At 39.1% G+C, this 11,420-nt stretch overlaps 2 protein-coding genes across 2 annotated transcripts; both read left to right on the plus strand.

Moving 5' to 3' along the window:
• Positions 1–3,073: 3,073 nt before the first annotated feature.
• LOC146377525 (chemerin-like receptor 1) lies at positions 3,074–5,184 on the plus strand. Its single transcript, XM_084944306.1, has 2 exons — positions 3,074–3,168; positions 3,723–5,184. Exons 1-2 carry the CDS (start codon positions 3,159–3,161, stop codon positions 4,769–4,771), a joined length of 1,059 nt encoding a protein of 352 aa, XP_084800432.1. The 5' UTR covers positions 3,074–3,158; the 3' UTR covers positions 4,772–5,184.
• A 3,883-nt stretch (positions 5,185–9,067) lies between these two features.
• LOC146377526 (formyl peptide receptor 2-like) lies at positions 9,068–10,159 on the plus strand (the record flags this gene model as incomplete). Its single annotated transcript, XM_084944693.1, has 1 exon — positions 9,068–10,159. A coding segment is annotated over one exon (1,086 nt), but the record flags the coding sequence as incomplete, so codon positions are not given.
• Between the last annotated feature and the right edge of the window lie 1,261 nt (positions 10,160–11,420).

The following is an 11,420-nucleotide window of genomic DNA, read 5'->3' on the forward strand; positions in this document are numbered from 1 at the left end:
CATGACAGCAAATCACTGTAATGTTTGGTACTGCTTAGAATCTGGCTAAGGATTCAATATGCACTGAGACACACAGAACTGCAATACCAAGCAAACGCCATCTCCATAGACACAGTGGCCATGGAAGCAAAACAACACCATATAAAAGGCTTCTGTGAAAATGTGAGTAAATGCTGACTGGGCCTTTGTCTTTATAGGAAAAAATGTTACAGGAATTTGATGACATATATATATATATATATATATATATATATATATATATATATATATATATATATATATAGAGAGAGAGAGAGAGAGAGAGAGACATGCATTCAGTTTTGTACCACTGGTGCACTATGACAAGCAGACAAATTCCTCATTTGGGTAAAACCTTGGTGATAAATGTAATTTTGTTTGTGATTGCGATTCTGACGAGCTACTTCATCAGGCCAGGTCTCTGCAGGCTATTGTGTCTAAAGTATCTGAAGCTTCACAAGCTCTAATGCTGCTTTTGGTACATCTTCACTGTATGATTTCTGTATAAACTTTTGTATAACCTGCTTAAGATGAAGTAAGTATGTGTCAGCATGAGCTTGTGAAAACTGCTTAGCTAGGCCTAACGATGTTTCACTATGTTATCTGCTAACTGTTTTGCTCAGAAGGATGAAGTGCACGGCCAGTGCCACGTGGTGGCCTGGGAAAGGATAGTGGGAGTCTTGTTTGTGCAGCAACAGCCCAGGCTGGACAAAAGACTGTTGTAACTGAAACGATATACAGTTTGTGGGATGTTATAAACGTGCGTGTCCCGAGGTTAGAATGCTCATTACTATGAACCTGTCATGTTTGGGAGTGTGTATGTGTGTTCTCCTGCGCAGTAATAAATAGTTTGTGTCATGGTCCCCGTGTCTGCCCGGCCGGCTCGACAAGGCCACATGTGTTTTTGTGTACGTTCTCCTCTCGCCTCACCGCCAGGGCGGAGCTCACTGCGGGCTCCCGCCCTCGGCGTACACACCTGTGTCTCATCAGGCACCAATTACGGGTTGGACACTTAAGGCCGGGACGCAGACAGTCTCATTGCTGGATGATTGTGTGAGACACGTTAGTGAATCTCAGCTTTGTCATCTCTAGCTCTGTGAAGTTTGTCTGTGATTTCTGTGTTAGCGTAACCCACCTTCTTCTGTGCACAGTTTCCCCGGAGCCGTGACCAACCCGAGGTGTGAACCTTTGTGAAGAGAGGAGCAAGAGTGAACGTGATTCCCTTCCCGGACTTTCCTTTATGACCCTGGACCGCCGCTATTCCCTCACTCTATATATCTGTACCTGGTGACTTTGTAAATAAACATTGTTCCTTGCATTGACCTCTGCTCTGCGCCTGAGTCCTACTACAGTCCGTGACAGTTTGATCACAGCTCTTTCAGTGTTGCAGACTTTATTTACAAAATTCCACGACAAAAGACAACAAAGAAAAGCACAAATACTAAAAATGAATGCAGACACATTTGCAACTGTGGTATTGGAGCTGTCCTGTTGGGATCTATCTGTAGCTGGTCAGTAAGTTCAGTATTTGTCATCTCTTTGTCACCCACTCATTTTCTGGATTGGATTTGTACTCAGACATGCACAGATGATCTTGAGAAGTTTGTGTTAACTATTGAGAAAATGAAATTGTGGGCCTTTTACAGAATCTCCAGGAAAAATCTGTAAATAAAAGATTAATCTTATTGTGAAAATAAAATATTTCATCCGAGTCATTTAGTACCTCCCACGTTAATTTGACCAATATAATGTGACAGCCTTCTATCCACCAAGACAGGTTTTATGACCTTTAATAATGCTTACACATCCAATCTGTCGGCGTAGGTTGAGATCTAGTGACTGTGGAGGCCATTTGAGTACAGTGAACTCATGTTAAAGTAGTTCAAGAAACTACAGCAATCCTCCAGTTGTCTGTGGTATGTAAACAATGCTCGGTTGGTACTTAGTGTATTTAAGTGTGCAAAAAAATGGGTCCATTCTGTCATAATATTCACACCAAATTCTGATCCTATAACAGAGACTGAGGCTCATCAGACCTGGCAAAGCTTTGTTATCTTTTATTGTTAAATTTTGGTGACCCAGGTGAATTGTCCCTTAAGATTCCCATTCTTAGCTGACAGGAAAGGCACTTGGTGTTGTTTTTTGCTGATGTTACCCAACTGCTTCAATATTTCATGTGCATTCTTCGATGGTCTTCTGCATACATTAGTTGTAATGAATGGCTATTTTTCCTTTGCCTCCCTATCAGTTTAAAGCAGTCTGGCTATTCTCCACTGAACTGGCATCAATGAGGCATTTTCCCCCCAGGGAACTACAGCTCGTTGGATTTTGGATTTTTGTAAAGTGTAGAAGAAAACGTATGTCATTTGATACTCAAAGAGGTGTTTATGAGGGTTATAGAGCTAGTTATTTACCCATTTGGTGGTTACATGTTTTGATATTTACATCTTTACATATCTGAATGTTTACACATGCACTTTCAAAGCAATAATGTGTTGATGTATGTGTTGAATCTACCTAGTTGGTTTTCCTGCATTTCTCCCAGTATAGGATTTTCTGGCTTCTGAGTGGCCAGAGAAGTATCATGAAGGCTGTACACAGGAACTGTTTTTTGTTGTTGAGGTGCAGAGAGTAAACGTGCTGCTGAGAACGTTATCCATCTCCATCTTGGTGATTCCGAACCACATAATGAAAACTAACGTTACGTTTTTTCAGATGATTCTCTGTAAATCCTAAAGATGGCTTTGTGGGAAAATTCCTGTAGAATATGCAGCAGTTTCTGCAGTAGTTTCTGAAATACTCAGGTCAGGTCTTCAAGACCTTGCTACAAAAAGTTACTCAGTATGGTGAAGTAAACAACATAACCACATTGGTTTGATTGCTTTGATATAAATACTACCTTTGTAAGGCTTATTCAACCTGTTGAGTTCTTTTGTTGATTTAAGTTTGCTTTTCTTTTTTGCTGAATTAGCATGTTCTAGAGTGTTCCTGTTTTCTTTTCCCAACTCTTTTCTGCATGTGCGTACTGCCTCATTTATAGCTGCATAATCTGAGAGGGAGGGTTAAGCAAAGACAGAGAGCAAGCAAAAAGAAGATAAAATCCACTTGGAGTAAAGATAGACTCTCTCAGCTAAAGAACCATGGGGACAGGTAAGACAATTTAAACATCTATGAGCATTTCTTTTAAATTGCATTAAGTGAATGTCAATGGGATTTCTTGCTAAAATTGTTAATATGAGTATGCCTGCTTGTTATTAGTTCTGATCACAACAGGAATTAAGAAATTAATAAATAAATATGTGAAATTGCACAAGGAATTCTGTGAGTACTTCACATAATCTGGTACTCTATCTTGAGCAACTACTGTAGCCCATGTGCCAGGCCAAAGCACTGTAATATAGACTTATATGCACTTGAAAATTGTATATATATATATATATAATGTTTTTAACCTGCTAACACAATCAAACCTTTTTTGTTGTTTTGTTTCTTTTTTTTTATCTTGTTTTTCTGATATTTTATGTCACATATTCTGGATACTATACTAGAAGCTAGTGTTGCACAGAATATGTGTTAGAATCAAGCACTATAACATACAACTATAACAATTACATAGCCATGTACACTTAACTAAAGAAGCGTTTTTATAAGTTTCAACTAATGTCTGTGATGCATTGCTTTCATGTTTTTTTGTTTCGCAACAGGTCAGTCATCTGGGCTTGAAGCAGCTTCCACACACATACAAACAGCCTCCATTGTCATCTACTGTGTGATATTTATAGTTGGAACTCTGGGCAATGCTCTGGTTATCTACATGACGGGCTTCAAAATGCAGAAAACAGTCAACTCAATTTGGTTTCTCAACCTGGCCATAGCTGACTTTCTCTTCACAGCCTTCCTGATTTTCTCGATCATTTCTCTCTCTCAGAGTCACCAGTGGCCTTTTGGAGCATTCTTGTGCAAGCTCAACAACTTTGTCACTTTAGTCAACATGTTTGCCAGTATCTTTACTCTGACAGCTATAAGTTTGGATCGTTGTTTATCCATGGGGATGGTGGTGTGGGCACAGAACAAACGCACAGTCTGCAAAGCTCGGATCATATGTGTTGGTATCTGGGTGACTGCTGCGATCTGCAGCACTCCTTATGCCACTTTTCGCACTTTGTTGGAACATAATGGGGCACATTACTGTGGTTATTCTATGACACATGAGCAAAAATGGAGTCTCCACATTTTTCGCTTTCTTATGGGCTTTGTGATCCCTTTCCTGGTAATGGTCGCTTCTTATGTGGCCATAGGGATCTGTGCAATGCGCATGCAGAGAACAAGGAGAAGGAGATCTCGCAGAATCATTTTCTCCATCATTTTTGCATTCTTCATCTGCTGGTTACCCTTCCATGTTTTTAACTTTATAGAATTAAAGGCTGTGAATAACCCAGACCTCTGGACCATTGTTAGAATCATGGGTCCTCTGACTGTGAGTCTGGCTTTTCTGAACAGCTGCCTGAACCCCATCCTCTATGTTTTCATGTGTGAAGAATTCATGAAGAAGCTTCGACAGTCCATATGTTTTGCACTTGAGAGTGGTCTGGCAGAGGACCATATGTCCAGTCACTGTACGTCATCAACCATTTCAAAAATGTCTCAAAAATCCGATCCTGCTGCAACTTTAAAAAGAATTGACCAAGCCATTTATGAAAACATCCCAGTAAGCAACGTGATCATCACTGAGGAGATTCCGGTCTCCGAGTAAAATCAACACACAGCAACAAAAAACAATGTAACAAAAGGCAATGTAAAAAGGAATTAATTGATTTTTAATCCAAAACTTTCACATCAGATTATAACATAAAGTTCATTCATGCACAGAAACACAAAGCACATGTTTTTGTCTTGTCATATTATTAGACAAGCAAGAAAGAGTCAGAGTAACTGAAAACCTATGTTATTGTGCTGCAGCTTGGAGTTATTGAGTTCTTGATTAAAACAAAGTATTACATGAAGCGTTTTTTTTTTCTTTCTTTCTTTGGAGAGGGGGGTTGTTTTTGTTTCTTTTTTAAAACTTTATATTGTTCCTAGAAATTGGATTGCCATCATTAAATTTCCTTTGAGAAAAGTTATATATGTTTCTAAGTAAGCTTTTAATACTCCTGCTTATCAACCAGTTTTTTCTTAATGTTCAGAATTCATAATGATGTCAGACGACACTGAACTTTAATAGAGCATTATGATTTTGTTACACTTGTATATAAAATAAAAGAATAAAAACATTCTGATGAAGTCTGATTCTGTTTATCTGGACGAAGCGTTTTCAGTGGGAGAAATGTTTCGTCACTCATCCCATTGTCTTCTTCAGTCTCAGCTGACTGCAGTTTTCCCCAATCTTTTAAACAGTATATTTGCATAATGATTGAAACCTGCCCACTGAAGGAACAATGGGCTGGGAGGTCAGTTCCTTAATCTTAATTATGCAGATTCTCATGACCATTTTTTCAACAACCACTGACCAAAACCCACTGATCAAAGGCCATGAGCAGTGTTGGGTGTAATGCGTTACTAAGTAACGCGTTACTGTAATTAAATTACTTTTCCACTGAAAAAGTAGAGTAACTAATTACTGTTCATTTTTAGGTATTTTGATTACAGTTACTTACAATGTACTTGCGTTACATTGTAAAATAATTAAACTCGCTGAAATCATTATTTAATTTCAATCATTTGTCTTCTAAACGTAGAAGTAAACTCTGCCGCTTTAACATCGCTGTAGTGCAGCTGCACTACAACGATGCACAGTTTGCTGCATAGTCGTATTCTAAAGCAGAAGATGTCGGACTCGGCTGAAGCGAGTGGCTGTTTTTTGCAATAGAAATATTCCCGTCTCTTCACTTTTCTGAAACAAGCAGACAAGAATATTACAGTAATATATAAGCTATGTCCTGGGGAGAAAAAACTATCGGCTGCTGTTAATAGCACGAGTAATCTACTGAAGCGCCTGACACGAGAGCATAGACGAACACTTCTGAGTGATCCTTGTTCATCATCCATGGATAACACCGCGGCAACTCCTGCTAAGCAGGCAAAACCTGATTTTACTTCAGCAGCACAGAAAGCGTCTGAAGGTGATCTTAAAAAAATGATTGCAGGCTACATTGTGGAAGAGATGCTACCGCTGCGTACTGTAGAGTCTCCGTCTTTAAAAAAAAAAGTATTTATTATTTAAAGAGTTTAATTTCTATTGTTTGCCCACTCAAGGTTTATAGGGATTTTAAGAAGTATTTAGTTAAATTACTTATTTAGTAATTAAGTTACTTTTCTGACACAGTAATTAGATAAGCATTTTAAATACAATAATTAAAGTAATTAGTAATTAATTACTTTTTTAAAGTAACTTACCCAACACTGGCCATGAGTACCATTCACAGAGAGTTGGGGAATGGCTGCAATCACAGCATTGTAAGATGGTGAAAGATGTACCCTTAGGCCCCCTCCTCGATTCAGAGATGGTCTTTCCCTTTTCACGTAAATGGCCTCCTTGACTCCGCGCTCAAACCAGCGTTCCTCCCTGTCCAGGATGTGTACATCCTCATCCTTGAAAGAGTGTCCACTGGCCTGTAGGTGTAAATAGACTGCAGAGTCCTGGCCTGACGAGGTAGCTCTTTTGTGTTGCGCCATCCGCTTCGCCAGAGGTTGTTTGGTTTCCCCGATGTATAAATCCTGGCAATCCTCATGGCATTTACCGGCGTACACTATGTTACTCTGTTTGTGTCTGGGGACCCGATCCTTGGGGTGGACCAATTTGATGTGAAGGCCCTCAGGGCCTTCACATCAAGAAGGCCCTGAGTAAATGTGGTTATCCAAGCTGGACTTTTGTCAAAGCTGGGAAGGCGCCAAAAGAAAGCTGCTACAGGCCAGTGGACACTCTTTCAATGATGAGGATGTACACATCCTGGACAGGGAGGAACGCTGGTTTGAGCGTGGAGTCAAGGAGGCCACTTACGTGAAAAGGGAAAGACCATCTCTGAATCGAGGAGGAGGACTAAAGGTACATCTGTCACCATCTTACAATGCTGTGATTGCAGCCATTCCCCTACTCTTTGTGAATGGTACTCACGGCCATTGATCAGTGGTTGTTGAAAAAATGGTCATGACAATTTGCACACTAATGATCAAGGAACCGACCTCACAGCCCATTGTTCATTCAGTGGGCTAGTTTCTGTCATTGTGCAAATGTACTGTTTACAAGGTTGTGGAAACCAGCAGTCAGCTGAGACTGAAGAAGTCACTTGGATGAGTGATTAAACGTTTCTCCCACTGAAAACGCTACGTCCAGATGAACAGATTCAACCTTTGGGATTTACTCCGAAAACGTTAGAGCACTTATGGAAATATGTGATGTCTTGATGAATCGAGCAGGTATTTGAAGTTTACACAGCACCATTCTCGCATCAAAATATCTTAAAAGTTTATTTTGTGACCCAGAAAGAGTAATATTTTAAACTCCGCCATTCTGTGTTCCTCCGCCACAGCCTTGTTTGAGTTTTGGACGAAATGGATTCTGGGATATTGCATTTCGTCATTTTGAGTTGATTGGAGACGAAAACGGCCAATCAGAATTTTTTGCATCCAAGTCTGTGATTGGCTGGTTTTGTGGCACAAATATAACGGTGTACAGAAAGAGTTGAACGTGCACGGGCAGAAATGTTGAGAGCGCAAGCAACACATTGCGAGCAAGCGCAAGTGCAAAAACTGAGCGAGAGAGGCTGCTATTGTGTGTGTGTGTGTGTGTGTGGATAATAGCAATCACTGAAATACATTTTTTGCATGCAGCAATGAGTTTTTTTCACTCAAATTTAGCTTTTTTTCGCTCAAAATAAATTTCTCCTCAAAATGCAACACTTGCTCCTACAAACTTTTTTTACTTGCGCTCAATTTTTTTTTTACGTGCGCTCAGAATAGTGGCACAAAAATAACGCCATACCAATCCTAACAAGAACTTGCAGAAGTTTTCACTTGCAGAATTGAAGTGTTAAGGTTCGTTTTTCCAGTTTAGTTATTGTTTAGCTCCTTTTTGCCTTTTGTTTACTTTTTTTTATTTCAACCTTAATAATACGGCTTGCTTTTAGTTCAAATTAAGTTTTTTCCACATCTTATTTTATGTGCTTTAGGGTCCAATCCATACACCGGCCACTCAGCCTTGACAATAAATATAAGACTGAACTGAACAGCATCATTTTTTTAACTGAATTTTACTGTTTGTATTGACACTTGTTAACAACATACCAAACATACACTATAATGTTAATTGGTAAATCTATGAAAGATTTTTAAATGATCTCTAAAACTTTTAGCATATGTGTGTCTTTCATGTCCATCTGATAAGTCAAGTGACTTTTTGTGTAGCAGAAGCACAATGTAGGTAACCACAAATGGGACTCTCTACAGCAAAATATGCAAGAAGGGTACAATGGTTAGCTATAAAATAATACTCTTTTAAGACTTGTCATCGCAAAAATTGTTCATTCAGTTCAGGCAAATGTTGCTGCATTAGTGTGTTCTGAGAAATTACTGTTTTGTTATCTGCTCATTTCTGTATTTGCATACTGATTCATCTGCAGCTGCAAAAACTGAGAGGGAGGAGAAATCAAAGACAGAGAGCAAGTAGAAGCAACAACTGATAGAGATCAACTTACAACCAAGACAGACTCTCTCAGCCAAAAAGAGCATGGGGACGGGTAAGTTAATTTAGTCTAGACATATATTACTATTTCTCTTTAAGCAGCAATATGTGAAAGGTTATTTGAGTTCTTGTTAAACTGTTCAAAATGAGCACTCATACCTGTTATTAATTATGTTATTAATCACAAAAAAAGTTAGATAAATGCAAATATCAACTTGCACCCAGAATTCTGTATGTGCATCACAAAAGTAGAAGCTAGTATTGCATAGAACATGTGTTGGAGCCAACTATGAAAATGCATAGCTGTCACGTTCCTGGGTCTGTTCATATAATATATTGTGGAAACATGATTTGTTTAATAAAACATTTTCTTTTTTGCTTTCAGATAACATCACTTTCAATGCAACTCAGTCACCTGAACAAGATGCAGCTTTCACACACATACAAACAGCCTCCATTGTCATCTACTGTGTGATATTTATAGCTGGAACTCTGGGCAATGGCCTTGTTATCTACGTGGCGGGATTCAAAATGCAGAAAACAGTCGACTCGGTTTGGTTTCTCAACCTGGCCATAGCTGACTTCCTCTTCACGGCCTTCCTTATTTTCTCGATCATTTCTCTCTCTCAGAGTCACCGATGGCCTTTTGGAGCATTCATGTGCAAGCTCAACACCTTTGTGAGTGTAGTCAACATGTTTGTCAGCATCTTTACTCTGACAGCCATGAGTTTGGATCGTTGTTTGTGTATCTGTGTGGTGGTGTGGGCACACAACAAACGCACAGTCAGCAAAGCTCAGCTTATATCAGCTGGGATCTGGGTGATCGCTGGCGTCTTCAGCACTCCTTATGCCACTTTTCGCACTGCATCAGTGGGGAACGGAGGGGAAAGTTCCTGTGGTTATTCTGCAACAATCAAAGAACACAAATTGACTCTCTGCATTTTTCGCTTTGTTATGGGCTTTGTGATCCCATTCCTGATAATAGTGATCTCTTATGTGTCCATTGGTATCCGTGCAATGCGCATGCCGAGAACAAGGAGACGCAGATCTCGCCGGGTCATTTTCTCCATCATTTTTGCATTCTTCATCTGTTGGTTGCCTTTCCACATTTTCAATTTCATAGAATTGAAGTTAGAGCTCCAGAGGATTGTTAGAATGTATGGTCCTCTGACTGTGAGTCTGGCTTTTCTGAACAGCTGCTTGAACCCCATCCTTTATGTTTTCATGTGTGAAGAATTCCAGAAGAAATTTCGACAGTCCATTTGTTTTGTACTCGAGAGTGCACTGGTAGAAGACCATTTGTCTTTTCTGTCCACCCGCTCCATGTCATCAACCTTTTCAAAAGCTTCCCAAAAGTCAGACACTGCTGCCACTTTAGATCGGATCGACCCAGCCATTTATGAAAACATCCCAGAAAGCACAATAATCATCACTGAGGGGATTCCTAGAACTGAATAAGAGTGCACCACCAGACAATGAATATTGAAATGAATCATTGTTTTTTGTTTTACAAATTTACGCTCATGCGCAGACATACACAGTATTTCCAAAAGTGTTTGCTTGTCTGCCTTCACGTGTATATGAACTTGAATGAAATCCCATTCTAATGTATAGTGTTTAAGATGATGTCAGCCCACCCTTCAACTCATCTGAGATGTTTAGGAGTGTGTTGACCATTCTTCCAGAAGACCATTTGTGAGATTAGACCGCGATGTTGGATGAGAAGGCCTGACTCGCAGTCTCGGCTCTAATTCATCGCAAAGATGTTCTATTGAGGTCAGGAACCTGTGCAGGCCAGTCAAGTTCTTCAACACCAAACCTGCTCATCCATGTCTTTATGGACACAGTGCTTTGTGCATTCTTGCACAGTCATATTGGAACAGGCAGGGGCCATCCCCAAATTGTTTCAAAAAATTTGGGAGGATTAAATATTCATTACAGTTCCTTTCACTTGGCACAATGCAGTCAGAAAATTACCATTCTCCTGGCAACAACCAAACCCAGACTTATCCATCAGATTTCCAGACTGAGAAGCGTGTTTCATAACTCCAGAGAACCATCAAACAAACTCCAGAGAGTTTCTTTTTTTTTCTTTCATGCTGTCAATTTCTATGATTTGAAATACCATTATGACATTTCATTTTAAATTACTTTCACTTTTTTGTATGTAAGTTTCTAACCATGTTTAAACAATATGCATCATACTCTTACACGAGAGCCGTGTCTTTTTATTGATCATTAAGGTTATTTTGATCAACCTGTTAATAAAAACATGCTGATGTTGTCTGCATGACAAAACTGGCTTACACTCTGCTTACTCTTCTTTTATTTCACTGGATATTTATAAGGCTGTATATTTTACGTCACAGTGTAGTATTGAACACACTATGCAAGTTGAAAAATAAAAGGAATCCTCATACATATATACATATATATATATATATATATATATATATATATAAATCCTTTAAAATTATAACCAGCAGATTAACACATTAGATTTTTATAGGCTATTAAACTATGAAATGCAGTCAAAGAATTAGAGATAGCCTCCGCTTATTATAGGTTTGTTATTGCACGGATGAGCTGTGCCCTTCTCAATTAGGACTTGTGGTTGTTGCAAAATCAAAATGGTATTGCCTCACTATTCGTTCTGAGACTAAAAATAAAATTAAGTCAAGAATAAAAAAAAAAGGCTACTAAACACGTTTTTCTTACACAAGGA

This window comes from Perissodus microlepis, chromosome 11, assembly GCF_051167445.1.
Source record: "Perissodus microlepis isolate ML-2025 ecotype Zambia chromosome 11, ASM5116744v1, whole genome shotgun sequence".
NCBI lineage: Eukaryota > Metazoa > Chordata > Actinopteri > Cichliformes > Cichlidae > Perissodus > Perissodus microlepis.